General features: G+C 41.3%; 1 protein-coding gene across 3 annotated transcripts in view; it reads left to right on the forward strand.

Annotated features, from left to right (window-relative positions):
- Positions 1 to 21,516, forward strand: part of col22a1 (collagen, type XXII, alpha 1) — an 88,330-nt gene that overhangs the window by 51,819 nt on the left and 14,995 nt on the right. For all 3 annotated transcript variants that reach the window (XM_084081328.1, XM_084081329.1, XM_084081330.1), the window contains 22 exons: positions 1,781 to 1,834; positions 3,185 to 3,229; positions 3,328 to 3,390; positions 4,008 to 4,061; positions 4,333 to 4,374; positions 5,119 to 5,151; positions 5,821 to 5,874; positions 6,853 to 6,906; positions 7,065 to 7,118; positions 7,205 to 7,258; positions 8,454 to 8,507; positions 12,869 to 12,973; positions 14,882 to 14,926; positions 16,794 to 16,871; positions 17,815 to 17,850; positions 17,962 to 18,015; positions 18,591 to 18,635; positions 19,181 to 19,210; positions 19,521 to 19,634; positions 20,459 to 20,512; positions 21,081 to 21,134; positions 21,235 to 21,288. In XM_084081328.1, the coding sequence (XP_083937454.1) occupies positions 1,781 to 1,834; positions 3,185 to 3,229; positions 3,328 to 3,390; positions 4,008 to 4,061; positions 4,333 to 4,374; positions 5,119 to 5,151; positions 5,821 to 5,874; positions 6,853 to 6,906; positions 7,065 to 7,118; positions 7,205 to 7,258; positions 8,454 to 8,507; positions 12,869 to 12,973; positions 14,882 to 14,926; positions 16,794 to 16,871; positions 17,815 to 17,850; positions 17,962 to 18,015; positions 18,591 to 18,635; positions 19,181 to 19,210; positions 19,521 to 19,634; positions 20,459 to 20,512; positions 21,081 to 21,134; positions 21,235 to 21,288 (1,230 nt within the window). The remainder of the gene's footprint in view (positions 1 to 1,780; positions 1,835 to 3,184; positions 3,230 to 3,327; positions 3,391 to 4,007; positions 4,062 to 4,332; positions 4,375 to 5,118; positions 5,152 to 5,820; positions 5,875 to 6,852; positions 6,907 to 7,064; positions 7,119 to 7,204; positions 7,259 to 8,453; positions 8,508 to 12,868; positions 12,974 to 14,881; positions 14,927 to 16,793; positions 16,872 to 17,814; positions 17,851 to 17,961; positions 18,016 to 18,590; positions 18,636 to 19,180; positions 19,211 to 19,520; positions 19,635 to 20,458; positions 20,513 to 21,080; positions 21,135 to 21,234; positions 21,289 to 21,516) is intronic.

Raw genomic sequence — 21,516 nt, forward strand, 5'->3', positions numbered from 1 at the left:
CAAGGGGTGTTGTTTGTTTCCTGTGTGTAACAGTGATTGTAGATTGAAGGGCCGTCCACATCAAGAACTACAGTATATACAGTAACTAATGATAACTATAAATATATTGTTTTAAAAGTCGTTCTAACTCAAGTGGATGGCAGACGACAGTGTTGAACAACATCGTTGGGATCATTTACGGAACAAGTTTGATGAACGACAGAAATACTGACCGCCATCAAAATGCACTCTTAGCAGGTTGTTACATGCAGCACATCGATCGTGTGTTCACGGGTCTCTGAAGTTCATTTGGTAGCTACTTATTGATGTCCTCTTTGACAATTGGCAGCCCAGGATACCATCAAATTGATATTGACATTTATGAATAAGTATATACTGTAGCCTATAATCTGGCTCTAATGTGAGTTTCCCCTCACATTTACCTTAGTGAGGGCAGCACTAACAGCCCACGCAGAGAGGAGAGAAAGAGTGTGGAGGAGAGCGAGTGAGTGAGTGTTACAATTGATAAGATGACTTTGTCATCCTATACATGTACCCGGTATGATAGATGTATTTCCTCTCACACAGGCACAGAGCAGTGCCATCATCTCCTGATTGTCAGCTGTAGTCTGTGTGTTCTAAACACAGCAACGTAACACTGTCATCTCCCAATCTGATCTCTCAACATGTAATGAGAGGACAGACAGTTTCTGTGTGTTTCTCTCCTCTGCCATCTCAGAAGCACACATTATTGGACTCTGGACATTAAGAATTGGAGCTTTATGTTCTTAATTATTCTAGTTTACTTGTATATATTAGTTTACTTATGTTTGGTTTTGGAGAATGTATTTGTTTGGGTTTCCCTGTGATATTGTACCTCTCCTGAGCCACATGTTTCCTATACTCAACCGTTTTGTTTTGTCTTGCCTTGTCAGTCATGTCCTGTGTTTTGCCTGTCACACCCCCTAGTCATCTTGTTACACAATACTCACGTTTCACAGCTAATTCTGGTCCCTGTGCACCCTTGCTTTTATTACTTCCAATGTTTTGTTTGTTTATGTTTTCAGTGTACAGTACCTGCATCTTAGTTTCTATAGTCTCTAGTTAGTTTCACGCCAGCCTGAACCCCATTAGCTGAGCCTTGGTCTCTATATTTGGTCCACTTGCTTTGTTGCCAGGACAGAAAAATATACCACACCTGTCTCACAAACACAGTGCTGATACCTGGATTTGGCCATGCTCCAAATATCCCTGTGCTTGTCTCCAGGAATGGACACTGTACAATGACACTGCATGACAAACAACAATGTGCATATCACAGTGACTCTGATGTTCACTGAAGGATAATGAAAGCAGTCTTTTCAGTTGGCATTGGCAAAATAGCTTGCAAACAAACAGTCATCCTTCAATGTCTTTCCGTGGAAGACACTATTTCAGTAAAAAAAAAAGAAAAACAATATATTTTCAAATGGGGGAATGTGGACAGAACATGCAGTGAAAAATATGTTGGCACACAGGATTGTGGGCAGCAAAGTGTTGAAGTTTGAGTGAGTAACGCTCCCTTAAAGGCTGATTTATACTCCATTGTACGACGGCTATTTCTGGCACGCGACACCATTGTACGACGGAGTATACAGTAAAAGTTCTGCATATCCTTCCCTTACCCCTCCGTTCCTCTCTCTCTCTCCGACTTTCTGTGGTGACAGAATATGTCATCCTCCACCCGCCTGGAGGGTTCAGTAAGTAACTGTACTGTGTATATATACTTGTGATATTGATAGAATTGTTGTGTCTCCAAAAGGGACCACCAGGACAGCGTGGAACAGATGGATTTCCTGGCAAAGCTGGCCCTAAGGTATGGTGACTTACCCGCAGTACTGTACGTGCACCACACGTACCGCATAACAAGTACGCCTCATAGAAGTATACAGCTACTGTACCTCAACTCAACTCAACTTCATTGTCACAAATGGATTATGATGAGAACACATGAAGTTCTCAGTCGCCACGACTGATTTCAGTCATTTGGATTCCATACAAGCCAGCATGTCGAGCACCGAAAATAGCAGATCTACAAGCTCACAACACGTCGCAGCGCTACGTGTTGTGAGCTTGTAGATCGGCTATTTTCTTGTTATTTTAAGATTAAAAGAGTATTTGAAATGGTCAAACTACTGTAGCAATGGAATACATGTTTAGAAGCGTCTTCCATGAACATGGAATGGTCTCAGAAATGTCATAAAAGCAAAAGATCCAAGCCTCAACCTGTAATGTTTTTTGGTAAAACTGTAAAACAGCACAACATAGGTTTAGATTGATAATACCTAAACATCATCATTACATTTTCAGTCATGAGATTTTATTTTGCTTTATTCCATGTGTCACATCCATAGACCGTAAAAGAATATGGACAGTGTCACGCCATTGGTTTCTACAGAAAATAAATGAAGCGTAAATGAAGCCTGTTTTGCAGCGATTTCAAATCCGCCATCTTTCCATATATCCAATTGATATCCGGTCCGAAATACGTCCGGAAATGAATGCTATTGGCTGAAACCGCAGCGAGGTTGGGTCTTCACTCGGTAGAACCAGTATAGAATCCCTAGAAACATCCTACTTTATCATTATTTTTTAAATAAATGGGACTCATATCATGGTGATTGAAAGAAGACTTTAAACTAGCGACTGGAAGCATATAGTATTTTTGACAATGTTTATTAAAGGTAATAAAATCAAGTGTAAAGTTTGTCCAAAAACCCATCTGCTCGAATAGAGCCTAATTGCTTCTGCAACCGGCAGGAGTGAAACAGCGAGACTACAGGCCATTCATATGAACTGTCACACTTCCTATATAGCCTCAATTTACAAGCCGGATGCTAACCCCTGGATTACATCACATGTTTAGATTCTTTGTGTGTACATGATCCATCATTGCAGTTTCAAGAAATGTGGAAAGAGAAAGAAACAGAAAAAAAACTCATCAGATATAGCAGGGTGAAATACATACAGTACATGAGGTGCATGCTTAAGATAGCAGTGGGATGAGGCAGTCAAAATAGCAGCAATTATGAAAAGGTGTATTTGATATTTTGAAAATAACATTTTTGAATCCATTTGAAGAAAATAATATCCTACTTCCAAAGAGCTTTTAAAATGGTGTGGAAGAAAGGAATTGACTTGCTTGTGCTGTTGTCTCGTCCCCCAGGGCGAGGATGGACCTCCTGGGCCCAGAGGACCTCTAGGGGAGAGAGTGAGTTTTTTTTTATTGTATTTGGTGTGTATTGCATTATTTAATATTTTTGTCATGTCATGCAATATTATATCCATATATCAACCTATCTGTTACAGGGGATGGCTGGGGCGCCAGGACAACAAGGAGTTGTCGGAGGAAGAGGAGACAGAGGAATGCCGGTGGGTTGGGTTGGGTTGGGTTTTTATCTGTATTTTATCATTATTATTATTATGGCACTTTAGGGAAAGGATCGTTGTTACAACTATAAAAAACAAGTCAAAGAGTGTAAAAACCCCACTAGCAGCCCCTAGAGGCCCTTTTATTAAATTGTTTTGATTACCGCTTTAGTCCCGCCAGCTTCATCCAGCTGATGGCTGCTCAGATAGATATGATGAGCGCTCAGGGGGGAGCTGTTAGAGGCAGTGGTGGAAAAAGTACTCAAATTCTTTACTTAAGTAAAAGTACCAATACTGCAAAATAAAAATACTCTGTTACAAGTAAAAGTCCAGAATTAAATGGAACCACTTTTGCACATTCAGATTTATGGGGGTCCTTGAAATTTCAACCTGGCATCCCTATTTGGGACATGTTATTATAGGAAAAAAATAAGACTTTCAAAAATAAAAATAGAAGATCTACAAGCTCATAACGTGTCGCGGTGCGAAGCGTTATGGGCTTATAGATCGGCTATTTTCCCTATTCATTGTGCTATGAACTATACAGGGCTTAAGTATGAATTTGTTCTGAAAACTGCAGAAAATAAGTTAACATTCTTTTACATTTTGCGTCATTACAGGGAGAAAGAGGCAACAACGGAGCAACCGGGTCAAAAGGTGACAAGGGTGACAAGGTAAGAGAGAAAGTACTTTAAATTATAACATCAACAAAAACCTCTCCTCTAACCCTATTACCACCCGTACACCATTTTAAGGTGGGATTAATTTGAGGAGCATATGCTGCGATAATGGCCGAACCCTTGTTCCGCATCGTACCGCTGGGTCATTAAGGAGACATCATCCTCGCTCATCACTCTGTCACAGTAATGGCCGCCCTGAGGTGTTATTGGCTGTAATAAGGTAATTAGCATGCAGCTAATGAACACGCTGTTTCTCTCCCCTCAGGGTGACGTTGGTGGCAGGGGGGCTCCCGGCATACCAGGAAATGTGAGTAAAAGTTGCTGTCTTTTTGTAATTGTTGCAAATTAATAATAATAGTCATGTCTGACCTTTCTGCTTTTTAGTCTTAGCTTAATGTTTTTAGCCTTTTAACTTTTTCGCTCCTAATAAAGTTGTTTATTTTGATTTGTTTTGTAAAGCGACTTTGGGTACTAAGAAAAGCGCTATATAAGTCTGATGTATTATTGTCTTGTCTGTGTTTTGTTTTGTGGTATAGTGTATAGCAGTATACATCAGGTCCAGGGACCACCAGGGGGTCAAAGATGTACCCTTTTGGGTCTGTAAAGACACCAATGTAACTTCTTGCAACAAAACCGCTTTAGAGACCGTTGCAGCGGTCTAGACTGACCAGTTGCAGACCGGTGCCATTTGGGATAATTGGTTGCAAGTAGTTGCAAGGAGTTGCGTTGGTGTGGACTGGCCTTAACTCTGAGAGTGTACAAATGGAACCAAATGGACCCGTAAAGGTTCATTTGGTTCCATATGTACACTCTCTGAGTTACATAAACACTGAGGATTTTACAGTGTAGAATCATATCAAAATCATATCAAATGAGGGTCATTGGCCTAATGCATATGAAACTTGGGGTCCTTGAAACGATATGACAATAATATGTCATATTTATCATTATTAAGGGGTTCAAGTTTGCAACTGTATGATGAAAACGTTCTCAGGTCAACTGTGCCACCTATGACATGTGAATACAGTATGCATTGTTCTCGCCCTCCTAGGTGGCCAATGTTATCCCAGAGCCTGGTGAGCCAGTAAGTATTCAATTTATTTTTAGTCCCTTGGCCAAACGTGTTCAGTAATAACAACAATACCACACAATACCAAAGACTTTTTCTTCCTTTTTTGTCTAAGGCGGTAGATAGATTGTCCTTGAAATGTAGACACAGCATAACAATCTTGAGTGGAACGAACTCCCCATTGCAGTTAGAACTGCAGACTCACTCCAAATCTTCTGCCGTAATCTGAAGACTCACTTTAGCCCATAGCACTTGCCCTAGCCGTGACAACCTTGCAGGCAAAGGCTAAAATGTCATTTTGATAGCATGCTATGTAGACAGATGCCAGAATGTGTGTATAGTTTCAATGTACAAATTATTTATTTTTTGATATTATACTGTTTAGACTGATGATAGGTTCTTGGTTTGGATCCTAGATGACTATTTCTATGCATTTGATGTATTACCCTGTGTTTTCCTTGCTTACTGTAAATCGCTCTGCCTTAATTGCAATTGAGTGCTAGCACAAAATAAAAGTTTAAATATGTGTAATGAATGGATGCTTATACTGTAGGTACACTGTCACAGTTAATTTAGCAGGGTGCACTGTGATTTTGCTGTGCAGGTTATTTCTAATATAATTTGATGGTTGAAACAGATTGAGTTTGACACCTCGACTCAGTGAATGTCTGTCTTCACCTTCAGGGAATAGCTGGAGAAAAGGGAGAGAAGGGAGACGCAGGAAGACCAGGGGAAGCGGTGAGTTTGAGCTTGTTATCATCCTCTGGTCTGTGCTTTTATCTCTTACTTTCTTTTAGACTTATAGGCTAAGAGGCTGTAATGTGCTGAAAAGTCCACCAGATGTCAGTAGAGATCCAATTTGTTCTTAGCCAAATAAACACGCTAACTGCTTCAACATGGCTGCTAGTAGGATAGTCACACACACACACACACACACACACACACACACACACACACACACACAGACTGTTATAACTATCATATAGGACAACTGTACGCGCACAAAGCTCAAAACAGGACCTGTCGCCTCCTTTAATTTCACCCCAAACCGCCTCTGGTTGTGTGAAAGGCACCCTGTGGAGGTAATGAAATCCCTGTTCCATTATTCCTGTCACACACCATCTCATACAGGCCTTTCACATTATGTGGATATTATTATGTGTTACTATTATGTATGACAGCCATCCATTCATTTTTCCATTACCATTTGCAATGATCGTACCACCAAATGACTGCCATTATAGGAGGAGAGAAAAGAAATCCCTTTCCACAGTACCACTCACCACACTCACAGTACCACTCACCAAAGTTCCTCTTTGGTTTACTGGCTGGTGTGTCTATTAACGGAGCAGTGCTGCCTGCTGAACCTCATAATCCCAATATCTCCCCTGTTGTCCATGGTGGGAGGGGGGGGTGTAACAGAGTAGCCTGCCTGAAGCTCCTAATATTTCCCCAAGGTGGAGTTCCTCTTTGGTTGAGCCCTATTGTGTTTGGTTTCCCACCACCGGGTTTGAATCTCAGCTGTAACACGTGCATGTACTGTAAGAGAAGTGGTTCTCAAAGTATTCTTTGAGGGGGGTCCAAATGAACCCTTACAGTTCTGTACTCTGAGGGCGTACAAATTCGTACGCTCTCAGAGTTATGGAGTGTAGACTAATGAAGGGGGGTTGCTACACTTCTACTGTAATTAACTGTTTTGTGGTGTATCTTTCATAGGGTCAAAGAGGGTTACCTGGTGAACAAGGGTTCAAGGGACTTCCTGGACCACAGGTAAGGAGCGCTTGACCCCTTCTGCTCCGCCCTCAGGGTTTTGGAATACATATGTTCAATTTGTAAACTGAAATGACACATTCCCTGAGCTTTTACAGAATACATATTTCTATGCTAATTACATTTATATATATCACAATGTCTCTCATTAAAACCAGGGGCCAAAAGGTGACACTGGACCCCAAGGAGAGACTGGACGCGTCGGCGACCCTGTGAGTTATCAGATCTGGTTTAAAAATGGAACACAGCATGTTCCGATATACCGATGTCACTTCAATGAGTCATGTGTTCCTTCCAGGGCCCCCCTGGAGTGACCGGCACCCAAGGTGGCCGTGGATTGCCAGGCAACGTGGTAAGTAGTTTGTGCTGAGGGCTTAATCACAGTGGGTGGGGGGGGGGGGGGGGGGGGGGGTCACAATGACCTGAAAATGATTTTATCATCTGTCGGTGTGTCTGGTTGGCATAAGTAGCCGCGTAGATGTAAAGCACTTAAAGCAGCACTATGTAACTTTTTAACAACTATATAGCATATTATGTCCCCCAAAATTATAAAGTTACATGTTTAAGCAATAACAATCATCCTTCCATAAAATTGACTCTGCTAGGGACTTGACTGTATTACTATGTATAGGGGAGACAATGAGTTTCATCCTGGTATTTGTCAAGGCACCAAGGTAGAACTGCCAGTCAAAGCGAAGACTGGCCAATCACAGCGCGTCCTCGCCGGACATGCTTGCAGAGACTCTTGAAGTCAAAGACGTTGGCGTCCTGCGAAGTGACGTGCTTACATTTTTGTCTCCGCCAGGAGACTATGTTTTCACTTTCCACCCCCCCCCCTCGGCCAAGCTAACATTGGTCAAGCCTCACGTGACACGTGACAATACGTTGAAAGAGTGTGCTCTGATTGGCTAGTGAGACGCATGACGTATCAGCGGCCTATAAATAGATGTGTCACTTTGAAAGAGTCTTTGTCACTTTGAAAGAGTCTTAGTCTCTTTCAAAGTGAGGTAAGACAGGAGTAATCACGAAATGGCTGAGAAATGGCGGAGTAACACTTAAGACAGGATTAATCAAGTAACACTTAAGACAGGATTAATCAGGAACAGTACTGGCGGAGACCTGTGCTCCGAGGAGCACATCTTCTAGTTTACATTATTATTAATTTCATCATGCGTCTCGCTAGCCAATCACAGCGCGTCTGCGAAGTTTGAAGTTAATTTCATCATGTGTCTCGCTAGCCAATCACAGCACTTCACACTGGGTGTGATTTTTTTTTTTAGCCTATGGGCGTGTTTTCACAGCATGGCGTCACAGCGAAAGACAAATTTTCACGACGGAAAGAAAAACTTTCACCACGGATGGGTCCTAAACCCTATTATAGGAGCGGTTGCACCGCTCAAAAATGTGCGTACTTCCATCACTGGTCGTATTGATAGATGGATAACTGCATGCATGAACCATGATCATCTGTTGCATGCGTGACATGACAGTGAATGATGCAGTCTGACCATGACGACCATAACACTGTTCTGTCTCCTTATACGTAGGGCATCCCTGGAATCATGGGGCCTCCCGGTCCAGCTGGCCAGAGAGGAGACAAGGTCAGTTATCCATCACTTTCATCAAGGCTGAGGCCATGTTTTTGTATTGAACACATCTGAGAGGGTTTTCAATTTGGTTTCATCACTGCAGAGAGAGGGAGGGAGGGAGGGAGGGAGGGGGAGAGGGTGAGAGAGAGAGGGGGGGGGGAGAGGCAGGGAGAGAGAGAGAGAGACGGAGAGAGAGAGAGACTTAAATGAAACAGAGTCTTTGATCTTATGTGTCCTTCAAGGCAATGCATGCTTATTTCTACAGCACAAGGCAATTAAAATAGGGAGAGAGGCCAACTTAAATGAAAACAAGTGTTTGCCTTTGTACATCCTTCATCCTTTATTTGTTTAGGACAAGGCAATTCAAAGTGCTTTACTCAAAGCTTTAAGCACTGAGACATTGAAACTTCAGTATTACTCTTTCAAGCCATTATTTTTGATCAATGGACATGGCCTTCAGAATAAGATGTAAATGCAAGTGATATTCAATCTCATGGCTTTGCTCTTTTCACAAGGCGGTACAATTTATGAATGTTTTATTTATACACAATATAACATTGTTGTATTAAACTATTTAGAAGAAGGCTGGCTTAGTGATGTACCAATGCTTTGTTTTTGTACTGATGCTTTTCCCCCACACACAAAGACAATCACAAATAAGTGCAGAACAGAAGCAAGACGGTAAATGTTGAAGAGGAGCAAAAGAAGCTTTTCACCCTCCAGCCAAACAAGGCCACAGGCCTTGACAATATCCCCAACAGATTCCTCAGAGACGCAGCTGTCTCTATTGCCCCCATAGTAGCCCACATTACAAACTAGAACCTGGCAACTACAGACCTGTTTCCATCCTTTGCTCCATCTCAAAGGTTGTAGAGCGATTAATTTAAAACAAATCAACAATTACCTTAGCGAGCATAAATTGTTGTTTGAATTCCAATCAGGCTTCAGAACCTCCCACTCCACTGACACATGCCTACTGTATCTGACCGACTACATCAAACGTGAGGTAGATTCGGGCAAGTACTGTGGCATGGTCATGCTGGACCACCAAAAGGCGTTCGACACTGTAAACCATTTGATTCTACTTGACAAGCTGAGGGCGATTGGCTTTGATAGCATCTCTAAACTGGATGAGATCTTACTTGGAGGGGAGAGAACAAGTGGTTGACATCAACGGAACCATTTCCTCATCCCTCCCGGTGAGCTGCGGGGTTCCTCAGGGCAGCATTCTAGGGCCGTTACTGTTTCTTCTATACATTAACGACATGAATGCTGCCTGTAACTGCAAATTGTTCCTGTTCGCTGATGACTCTGCACTCCTGATCTCGGGAGAGGACAAATTGCAAGTTGAGGAAGCTCTCAGCTCCGAACTCTCCAAAATCCGTACTTGGCTTACCGATAACAAACTGTCACTACACCTTGGGAAAACTGAATCCATTCTCTTGGGACCAAACATTCCCTCAGACAGATGAATGTAAATGATTTCAAGGTCAAAGTCAATGACACAGTTATCTCTAGCAAAGAAGAGATTACCTATTTGGGTTGTATTCTTGACAAATACCTGACAGGTGAAAGCATGGCCACAAAGGTAGTCAAAAGAGTAAACCAGAGAACCAGATTTATGGGCTTTTTGACTATGCTTGCACCTCTTGGACTTCAACACCTCAGTGTCACTGAAGACTAAGCTTCAAACCTCCAAAAACAAACTGATTTGGCTACTCCTCGGTCTGGGGCCCATGACCCACCTTTCACCCACCCATTTTGCCAGGCTAGGCTGGCTCAGGGTAGAAGACAGTGTTAAACAACTAAAAATGGGATTGGTCTTCAAAATTGTAAATGCAAATTTGCCCGATATGCCCCCTATTCCCGCATATCTGAGTAAATACCTCCAAAAAGTTAGTGACACCCACAGTCACAAAACTAGAGGGAGCGTTAACAACGATCTGGTACCACCCACCCACAAAACAAACATGGGCAAATTCTCCTTCTACAGCACTGCCACCCAGGTTTGGAATAGTCTAACCCCATCCCTCAAAAAGTGCAGTTCGCTGGGCTCTTTTAAAACAGCCCTGAAAATTCACCTCAGGTGGCCAAGAAAGGAGGTAGTACTATTTTCCCGTTAGACAGACGACCCCCCCCCCGTTCTTGTACATAGTCTCTTATTTTTTCCCCCTTTTTATTTTTTTTGATTTACATAATGTTATCTTTTACCTGTTTTTTTTAATGATATTTGAACTGTGGTGCCACTTTATACAGTATGTCTATGAATTGAATATCAAGGACCTCATTGGAAACAAGACCGCAAGGACTTTTATGAACGGACCGTTTAGACAAAGTATTTTATATATTTTTTTGTAATTAAAGTATTTATTCTTTTTCCAACAAATAAACATGACAAAACATAACAGACAAAACCAACAACACAACAGTACAGATAATAAAAAAATAATAATAATAAAAAAAAAAAAACATAAAAACAAACAACAACATAAAGTAAACACAACAATTTCCTAACACAGGCAGTCATAACACAACTAGGCTAAGCGGACAACACCCCTATTTTAAATGTAACTGCTGTTTTACATTTTTGCCTAATAAAATATTTAATCAATCAATCAGACCAAATATATATATATCTAAAATAAAACAAAAATCAGTCAGTATCAGTAGTCAGTATCAGTCACAATCAGCATATCTCAACTAAGGCATGTCAGTCCATCCTGTACAAAGCAGACAGATTTCCACAGACCCAATCACTGCTTTCCAAACAGCTAATAATCTACTGCTTTCCATTAATCCATTAAGACAACGCATCTGTGTCATTTTAAGATTTATTTGGCTATTTGTGAATTTAAGTCAACATTTGTAACTCAAATCTTTCCTTCTGTGGGGGTCCCTGGAACAAAAAAAATTGAGATGGGGGGTCCGCGGCCAAATACATAATCTAAAAATGTTTTCTAAATCCTAACAGTATGTTGCTACAGTATATCAGTGGTGCTCCAACTGTTCCATGTCAAGGACCACCCAAAATGATGTATTTGGCCGTGGACCCCCATCTCAAAATATGTTGTTCCAGGGACCCCCCAGAAGCACGGATCGGAGTTAAAAAATGCTTGCTTTAAAACATATATATATATTCAAAGATTTGCTAAAAAATAAATAAAAAAATTGCAGATCTACAAACTCGAGCTTGTATATCTGCTATTTTTGAATAGCCAAAGAAATCCAAAAATGACACAGATGCGTTCCCGGTCTTAATGGATTCATAGAGTGACCTTTACCTAGACAAACATATCTTTGCTGTTGGGCGGAAACGTCTTATCTCCATATTCTAACTTTTTGTGTTTTTTCGTAAATGAATGCCCTACTTGATCACACTACAGCGTCACGTGAAAAGCATCAAAAGTAGCAGATCCACAAGCTCAAAACTTCAGCTTGAACTGAGATTTGCTTCTTTTGAATTTGAATCCTGAAAAGTTATAGTTTTGGACATATGAGGTTACCACCCGACAAGAGATGATATAGATAGCATGTATAGATGACAATTCTATAAATCCATTCTGCCTGCATTGATGCATTCATGTTTAATTTATAACATAAATCCTGAATCAAAATAGTTAGAGGTCACATATCAAAGCAATACAATTATTAAACTTTAAAAAGACAGGCAGGCAGACAGGCAGGCAGGCAGGCAGGCAGGCAGGCAGGCAGACAGACAGACAGACAGACAGACAGGCAGGCAGGCAGGCAGGCAGGCAGGCAGGCAGGCAGGCAGGCAGGCAGACAGGCAGGCAGACAGGCAGGCAGGCAGGCAGGCAGGCAGGCAGGCAGGCAGGCAGACAGACAGACGGATACCCGGTTCCGTGAATTAATAGATAAGCCCCGTAGCAAACAAAAGCTTATCACATTCACACGTTTTGTTCAACAAGATAATCTTCACAAATCAACACACCCTGTTACACGTTGTACACCACAAATAAATAAACAAGATGGGTTCTTGTTTAAATTGGGCAAAACATTTAGGTGCCCCCTGTGTAGCAACACTGAGGACTCCCTAGGCCTAGGGGTCCCGGACCCCCTGTTGAAGAGAAGGCCCATGATATAGCGCACTTTCAGCACTGTGAAAATCAAATAATTTCCATAAATAAATAAAAAAAAACGTTTAAGAAGTAGTGAAAATAGCAGATCCACAAGCTCGCAACGCGCCACGAAGCGACACGTTGCAAGCTTGTAGATCTGCAATTTTTTTCACTAATTTGGGTCCCGGGCAAACGTCTAATTTCTCTTTTGGGTCTCGAGCTAAAAAGTTTGGGAACCACTGATATAGAGCTTAAGTGGTTAATGTTATTATTTGACTATCTGATTGTATCTAGGGTGAAGGAGGTAAAGAAGGGAAAGCGGGTCCCTCGGGACCACCCGGAGACCCAGGTGTGACCGGACCTCCTGGACCAACAGGAAAGGGCAAAGATGGAGAACATGTAAGTACAAGAAATATGAACGCGTTCGCTTGGCTCACTTCCAATTAGTCAATTAAGCAATAGACCGTAGTGTTAAGTGCGTCCGTCAATTAGCTCTCCCTACCATTTAGCATTTTGTATTGCTCTAGTCTACGCCATCCCCATGTAATTCACGTGGAAACGTGTGACACATTAATGCCTGATTTAGGCTTCGGTGATGAAGTGTCAAAAAGAATGTATTTTCAACATTTTAAATGGCTTTTTCTGCCTTTATTTGATAGAATATAGTAGACTGACAGGAAATGGGGAGAGAGAGATGTGGAGTGACACGCAGCAAAGGTCGTCGGGAACGGGATTCGAACCCATTAGCAGCCTAGGTGCCCGGACCGCTACGCCAGACGTCCGGGCCTTCAAGTTCATTTTGAACTTGAAAATACATTATTTTTGGCCAAGCAACGACACTTTAGCATTGTCCACTTTGAACCGGGCGTCCCTATATTTTGGGCATGTAATTATAAGCAAACATTTCCAAAACAAATTTAGAAAAAATCAAATCAAAAATAGCACAAATAGAAGATATCAGATATTTTTGAAATAGAAGACTAGACTAGCTCTGTGACCACAATGGAGGCCTGAGTGAGCACAGCCGAGGCCGTGCCAACACTTTCACCTGAATGGGCACATTTACTGTATAGCTGCAGCACTGCAGTGCAGCTCAACATGTTTGCTGATCATTCAGCAGCTCAGACATGTGGTCAATTGTGCTGACGCAGCAAACAGGAAGAACATTGTTAAGACATATCAGCTACACCGCAGCGCTAGCTCTCTGTGTGCTTTACTGTTGCCAGGTGCCAGCCCTCAGGCTGCACCATGCAATTATCTGACTACTGTAAAATAGTGGTCTCTCAAACTTTTTTTAATTTAAAGGACCCCCGGTTTGTTATGCATTAGGCCAGTGTTTCTCAAACTGGGGCACGTGGTGATGCTACATGGGGCACGTGAGGAAAAAGTGTAAAATGTAAAAATGTATTTTACCATTATGTTTAATGATAAAACAATCGATCATCAAAACTGTACTTACTGAAATGTTTACGGCCACAGTTTAAAATAAATCTACCAAGGAGGCACTAATTGCAACTCTTCCACTCCATTTCCTTTTTTTGTAATATTATATTATATTATGTTCTTCAAAAGGTTAGCTAATAATTCATGTATAGCACCTTTGGTTTTCTCTTACAGTTTTCCTAGGGAAATGTAGTTAGTACTGGAGCCAAAACAGTTTGAGAACCACTGCATTATAGGCCACAGACCTAACCTTAACCTTGAGAGTGTGCAAATGGAACCAAATGGACCAGTAACCCATTTGGTTTCATTTGCACACACTCAGAGTTACAGACCTGGCTGTAAGGGTCCATATGTATAGTCTCTCGACTAGACTGTTGCCTCCCACAATTTCCAAATGCTTCCGTCATACAGTATATGTACTTCGGAAGCGCTGAAAACAATTCCGTTACGTCTCAGCAGTCGCACTAATGTAAATCAAATTAGTCTAAGTATATCTTGCTGCTTATCAGAAATGGAAATTCTAAAATATATTTTAAAGGTGTTTAAAGTGAACGGAAAGCTTCCGGATTGGGCTTTTCAGGGGGTGTAGTTCCAGACTCTATATACTGTAGTATTAGGAGATTGTGGAGTAGTAGTCTGGTGATGACACTAATTCCTAAGTAACTATCAATCATTTAGCTGGGGACCCCCCATGGAACCCCTGGGGGTCCCCCAGACATGCAATTATGTGCATTAACAGTAAAGAATGATACAGTTAAACCCATGTAGAGGTTCAAATGTAATTGATTTATCCTCAGAGGAGCTCATAATTCCAGTTGTTTGATGCTGTTTGGAACTGATGGATGTCATGTGTGATGCTTACAGGGAGAACCAGGACCTCCAGGAATTCAGGGTCCTCCAGGGCTGAAGGTAATGGGATTTTTTTTTTAAGTTGGGGAGAAAGTGTGTGTGTGCGCGTGTGTGTGTGTGTGTGTGTGTGTGTGTGTGTGTGTGTGTGTGTGTGTGTGTGTGTGTGTGTGTGTCTGTGTGTGTGTGTGTGTGTGTGTGTGTGTGTGTGTGTGTGTGTGTGTGTGTGTGTGTGTGTGTGTGTGTGTGTGTGTGTGTGCGTGCGCGCGTGCGTGCGTGCGTGTGTGCGTGCGTGTGTGCGTGTGTTCGTGTGTGCATGCTTGTGTGTGTGTGAAATCTTTGTAGGTTGCCTAAGGTGTTTGTCTTTTATTTTATCATGCACAGGTGCTTTTTTATCAGTAGGCACTTTTTTCCCCACATGGGATGAAGAAAACAATTCTGTTTTTTCCCCCTCTTTTTTCCCCCCGTTGAAGGCACCAAAAGCAATTTCTATGAGCAACATGCTGTGACCACTGCATTGATTATAGCCAAGGCTTTGTTGTGAAGAGCTTGATCTTGGGGTTATGGGATAGGAAAGTCTAGACAAAGATTACTTTCTGTATTTATGGTTTTAAATTGTTCACCCTGATCACCTTTATTATTCTCTGTTTCTCTAACCAGTGCTTCTCAAACTCTTTAAATTCAAGCACCGAAGGGGTGAAGGACTCCACAACACATTTAAGGATGACTCTTTAGACAGACACTTAGAAAAATAAAAAATGTCTTTATGTGTTTTACATGCTCAACCCTAAAGTGCTCAAGTGCAAAGTGATAGGACAAACATTTCGGTCACGAGACCATCGACAGTACCATATTTGAGTACTTTAGGGTTAAGCACTTTTTTGTGGTGTGCGAGACCTTCACCTCTTCGATCAGCTCTTCTTAGTTTTTCATACCGCCGCACCCACAATCAACCTTATACTAAGGACAAAGAAAGGCACAACAGTGGACCCTGGACTTAATTTCAAGCACCGCCATAACTCTGAGAGTGTACAAATGGAACCAAATGGACCTGTAAGGTTTCATTTAATAATAATAATAATAAATAATTTGGTTCCATCTGTACACTCTCAGAGTTACATACCTGAAGGGGACCATATAGATTTATTCTTAGTTTCAGTCCCCAAATGTCAACTGCAGATTGGATTGGGACTCTTTTCAGTTTTCATAAATAAATAGCGTTTCATTCTAGTTCTTGTCAGTTCGTTCATGTGCCTGATTGTACGGGGAAAGAAGCGTTTTAGCAGTCTGTTGCCAGTGGCTCTCAGACTGCGTAGCCGTTTTCCAACAAGCGCCAGGTAACTGGGATACCAATTTCATCCAATCAGGAGAGACAACTCATACAGGATACAAGATAAGCAAGTGAAATTAGAAGTGATGAAACAAATCAATGAGCAGACAAAAATTGGAACTGGAATACAAGCTGAAATGTTTTCTTTGTGGGCGTTCTCGCCACAACAATTGTAATCCACCTGAAAATGTATTTTCTATTTATGAATGAGCCAGAGTGACGGGGAGACCCCTGTTACTGAACAATCACTATTTATAGCAATGATTACCATCAGAATATAGAGCTTTCACTTATTAACAATAATCTTTTAGTTTGCTTTAGCACAAAACATCACAGCACCTTTAAATGACATCATCAACTATCCCAGTGTAATGAAAGAGTATTGTATCATATTATGGGGGGGGATTACTTTTCTACATACATCCAGCAATTGACTTGCTCAGATGAGCGCTCGGTGTGTGTTTGCTCAGGGACACCCACATGTACTGTAGGTTGGTTCGACCCGCGGGTCGACCTGGTGACATTCTCATTCACCAGATGACCTCTCCACCCACTCAGCCACGGCCCCCCCCTTAATGTTAACTGTCCTGTCTTTTTCAGGGTCAACCAGGATCACAGGGGCTACAGGGGCTGCCAGGGGACCGAGGCCCCCAAGGGGAAGGCAAGATGGGGCTTCCGGTAAGAACTCTCAAAGCTAAAAACATCATTATCGTTTTACTGCTTTCCTAATAGGCCTGATTTATAGGTACAAAGAGAAGTCCAGCGGCGCGCTTCAGCCAGACTTCCTCCTCAGAGTGAAACAAACAAACCCTGTTTTGACCATAGACTGTGAAAATATATGGACATCGTCACACCCCTGGTTTCTACAGGCCGTAAATGAAGCCTTTCTTTCAGTGATTTCAAATACGCCATCTTTCTATAATATCCGGTCTGAAAAATGGACCGGGACATGAATGCTATTGGTTGGGACCAGAGCGGGGGGTGGGAATTAATGCTATTGGTTGTGCAGCTTGTCAATCAAAATCATCACAAGGTAGCCACGCCCCTCCTACAGCATACCCTACTTTATCATACATTTTTAAATAAATGGGACCATAATTTACCCAAAACGCATATCATGGTGATTGAAAGAAGACTTTAAACTAGCCACTGGAAGCATATACAATAGTATTTATGACTATGTTTATTAAGGTAATAAAATCAAGTGTAAAGTTCGGCAAAAACCCATCCGCTTGAATAGAGCCTAATTGCTTCTGACACCAGGGGTGAAACAGCGAGACTAAAGGCCATTCATATGAACTGTCACCTCCTATATAGAATCAATTTACTAGCCGGATGCTAACCCCTTGGTTTTGACTCTGAGTAAGACGCAAGTCGAAACCTCAGTCACCCCTGTAACATGATAAATATGTGCAGACCAGTCGAGTGCTCCAGTATTTTATTTGGGTATAGTCTCTCCTGAAGTGCCCAGGTATTATTCTCTCTGATTCAAGTCTGATTTATACTCTTCGTACAGCGGTGCCAAAAAATTGCGATACCATCACACGACAGAGTATAAATGACGCTTTACCTGTGGTCTGTGTTTCTCATCTTATGTGTTATCTCTCTCTCTCTCACACAGGGCCCACCAGGAGCTGCAGGGAACCTTGGACTTGCTGTAAGCACTTTTACCAAGATGGACATTTTGAAGAAAAAAAAATGCTGTGTGTCTAAGCTGTTGATATGACTCTAATACTGTGCCTTCTATTTCTGTCACTTTCCGCTTTAGGGCCAAAGGGGTCCGGCAGGCATCGCTGGACCTCAGGGTCCTGCTGGACACAATGTGAGTATACAGACGAAGAATATCTCCATACTACAGCGTCACACAAAAGCATGAATAGTAGCAAATCTGCAAACTCGAAACGCGGCGCGAAGCAACGCGTAGATCTGCTACTTTAGCTATTTTTGCATTTGAATCCTGAAAAGTAACAGTTTTGGACATATTAGATTTCCACCCGACAGAGACGATATACAAGAACACTTCAACCTAGTGTATGCGTCTTCTTGCACATTGCTACTGTATTTACCATGTTACAAAAAATGTGAACGTCTTTGTTCCTTAATGTGCAATGAAATGTTGGGTAAACATACATTATTAATAAGCAATTTCAAGATGTCGGTTTGAGTTCATCAGATAACATGTATGATGAGCATTTACCATCATTTTGTACTTCATTGTCTTATTATTTTACCTTTGTTTTATGGTTAGTTTTTATGGATGGATTAAACTGACAGATGAATGGAGTCTGAAAAGAATCATTAGCAGTATACCCTTAATCTGTTGCATGTCACATTACCATCAATATGGATTTATGATAACACCACCATCTGACTCGTTTGCCTTTGTTCTCAATGAAGGGGTTGCCGGGCAGACCAGGAGAGAAGGGATCACCAGGAGAGCCTGTAAGTAATGGCGTGTTCTTTTTGATTGATTGATTGATTGATTGAATACTTAATTAGTCAGAAATGCAAACAGCCCGTGGTACTGTACAGTAAAGACATCAAGGCTGTTACACATCCTTTAACCCAATATACCGGGAACGCATCTGTGTCATTTTAGATTTCTTTGGCTATTCAAAAATACCAGATCTACAAGCTCAAAAATGTTGAAAATTTCAGCAAATCTTTGAACATATATATTTTTAAAGCAAACATTCGTAACTCAAATCTTTGCTTGTCACTGGAACAAAATATTTTGAGATTTTGAGACGCTATGATCATCGCACATTGATTGAAGTATAAAAAAAAAAAAAAGTATAATGGCACCGAACAGACACAACTAGTGCAAGATTATAATTACATAGTAGACTAGACTTACAATATCTTCACAGTCATTAATTAATTCATTCATTCATTAATTAATTCATGCATTCATTCATTCATTCATTCATTCATTCATTCATTCATTCATTCATTAATCCATGCATTTGTTCATGCATATTTCTCAGGGAAAAGGAGCAGACCTGCCTGACCTCAAGGTAAGGAGCTCGTCCACCCCGTTCCTCTCACATGCTGATGATATTAGTCAATCATTCAATTACAATCATCACAGTTTGACAGTATGACGTCAATGACCCCAGGTACCTTAAAAAAGAGGAAGGTTATTATTACTAGTGACTCAACACACTCGCTATACACAACCAATACCTTATGCCATCAGGACGACGGTATACGATAGGTTACACATTGGGCACAGAGATCATTTTGTATGTATAGTATACAGTAGCACTTTTGAACACACATCTCCATTCTGCACGTAAACCATGTGCTTCTGCTGCTGTCTTCTAGGATGTGTGTAATGACTGTCCCGCTGGACCACCTGGGACCCCCGGTCTCCCTGGCATACCGGGGGACAAAGGACTGACCGGACCAGCAGGGAAAGGCGGTCAAGACGGCTACCAAGTAAAGACAAAGGCCGTTAATGATGTTACTCTGCTTGTAATGACCCTGTTTCCTATAGCGTAAACCAATGGTTCCCAAACAATGGGTCAGGACCCATTTTTGGGTCACATGACGGTTTTTATGGGTTGCAAATATATATTCGCTTCTTTCATTTTCTTCTGTCATTTAAAAAATATATATTTCAAAACATTTTTAAAAAATATATTTTTTCTGTAATAAAAAAGCAGTCATTTTACAAAATGATTACAAAAAAAGAAAATGTAAGACATTGCGAAAATAGACAAAATCTACAAGCTTTCCACGTATCGTGATGCGACCCGTTGTGAGCTTGAATATCGCCTATTTTCCCTATGTTAGAAATAGAGCTTAAGTGGTAAATTCACAATGTGTTTTTTGTAAGTTTGGGTCCAGGCCAGACACCAAATTAATCTTTTGGGTCTTGAGCTGAAAAGTTTGGGAACCCATGGTATTAACTCATCTTTGTAATGTTGTAATAACACTATAGCCTAATTTAGACTTATTTGCATGTCAGTGTTGCGCGGAAAAAATAGCCGAGCTTGTAGATCAGCAAACCGACACCGACGCACAGCATAAATCAAGGCAAGGCGTACAGTAGTATACTATGTGAGGTAAGAGCCGTTCGCTGCGGTGCCGTCGTCATCTGTCACCCTTGTGTGCTTGACGGATTGGAGAGGCTCTCTCAGCGTCATTAGGCAGGTGTCCTCCGGGGGCAGCAGTGAACGATTAGTGACCCGGTGACAGTGTTGTTGATTGTACCGTGTTCCGTGGCAGAGACTGATGGCCTCGCTGTGTCATTTTTACAGGGCCCGGCAGGTCCGGTCGGACCCCCAGGGCTTCCCGGAGTCGAAGGAGCCAAGGTGAGTCCCAAACCACGCAATTATCTCAAATAGTGACCAACAAAAAAATAAGCCAATTAGGGGCTGTATGTTTAAATCTTTGTATATATGTGTGTGGACAGGTAAACACAGGGTATCGTAGGAAGCAGGATGTAATCAATGTTCTTATGATTTAAATTGTATTCGAATTTAGCTGTTTTTTTTTTTTTTTTCTCATCATTGAAAACAATAAAAGGGTATTTTCTTGAAAACAATAAAAGGATATTGTCTTGAAAACAATGAAAGGATATTGTCTTGAAAACAATAAAAGGATATTGTCTTGAAAACAATAAAGGGATATTGTCTTGAAAACAATAAAATGATATTGTCTTGAAAACAATAAAAGGATATTTTCTTGAAAACAATAAAAGGATATTTTCTTGAATACAATAAAAGGATATTTTCCTGAAAAAAATAAAAGGCCATTTTCTTGAAAACAATAAAAGGATATTTTCTGTTCAGTCTAGCAGTAACTGTGTTGATTTGAAACGGTTGGGGGGCCTGTTTCTGGGGATAAAACTCATTACATGTGCTGTATTTCTCACCGCAGGGTATCAAAGGTGACCGAGGTCCTTCTGGCGGACCTGGAGACAAAGGAGACAAGGTCTGAACATTGATCTTACTTTGTGTAGAAAAGCTAAATATACAGATTAAATTCATGATAATGGAATTCAAAAGTGTTGTAATTTCTTGTGTGTTGACAGGGACACCCAGGGCCACCCGGCCACCCAGGAGCTGCTGGCCTGATGGGACAACCTGTAAGTGACATTTTTCTGGCCTATTTTGTGTAGAACCGTGCAAACAAGACACCGTTGTCTGTTATTGTCTCCTTATGGATTTGATACTGGAACGAGCACTTAGTAAAGGCCTATTGTTTTGAACATATCAAGTATAGCTTGATTTGTGGATGGCTTTGCTATTTGGAACTTTCTCACCCCATTATTAATGAAAGGTCTTTTTTTACTCCAATGTTTAAAGACATTCCC

This window comes from Gymnoscopelus microlampas (assembly GCF_963454915.1).
Source record: "Gymnoscopelus microlampas genome assembly, chromosome: 15".
NCBI classification, from domain to species: domain Eukaryota; kingdom Metazoa; phylum Chordata; class Actinopteri; order Myctophiformes; family Myctophidae; genus Gymnoscopelus; species Gymnoscopelus microlampas.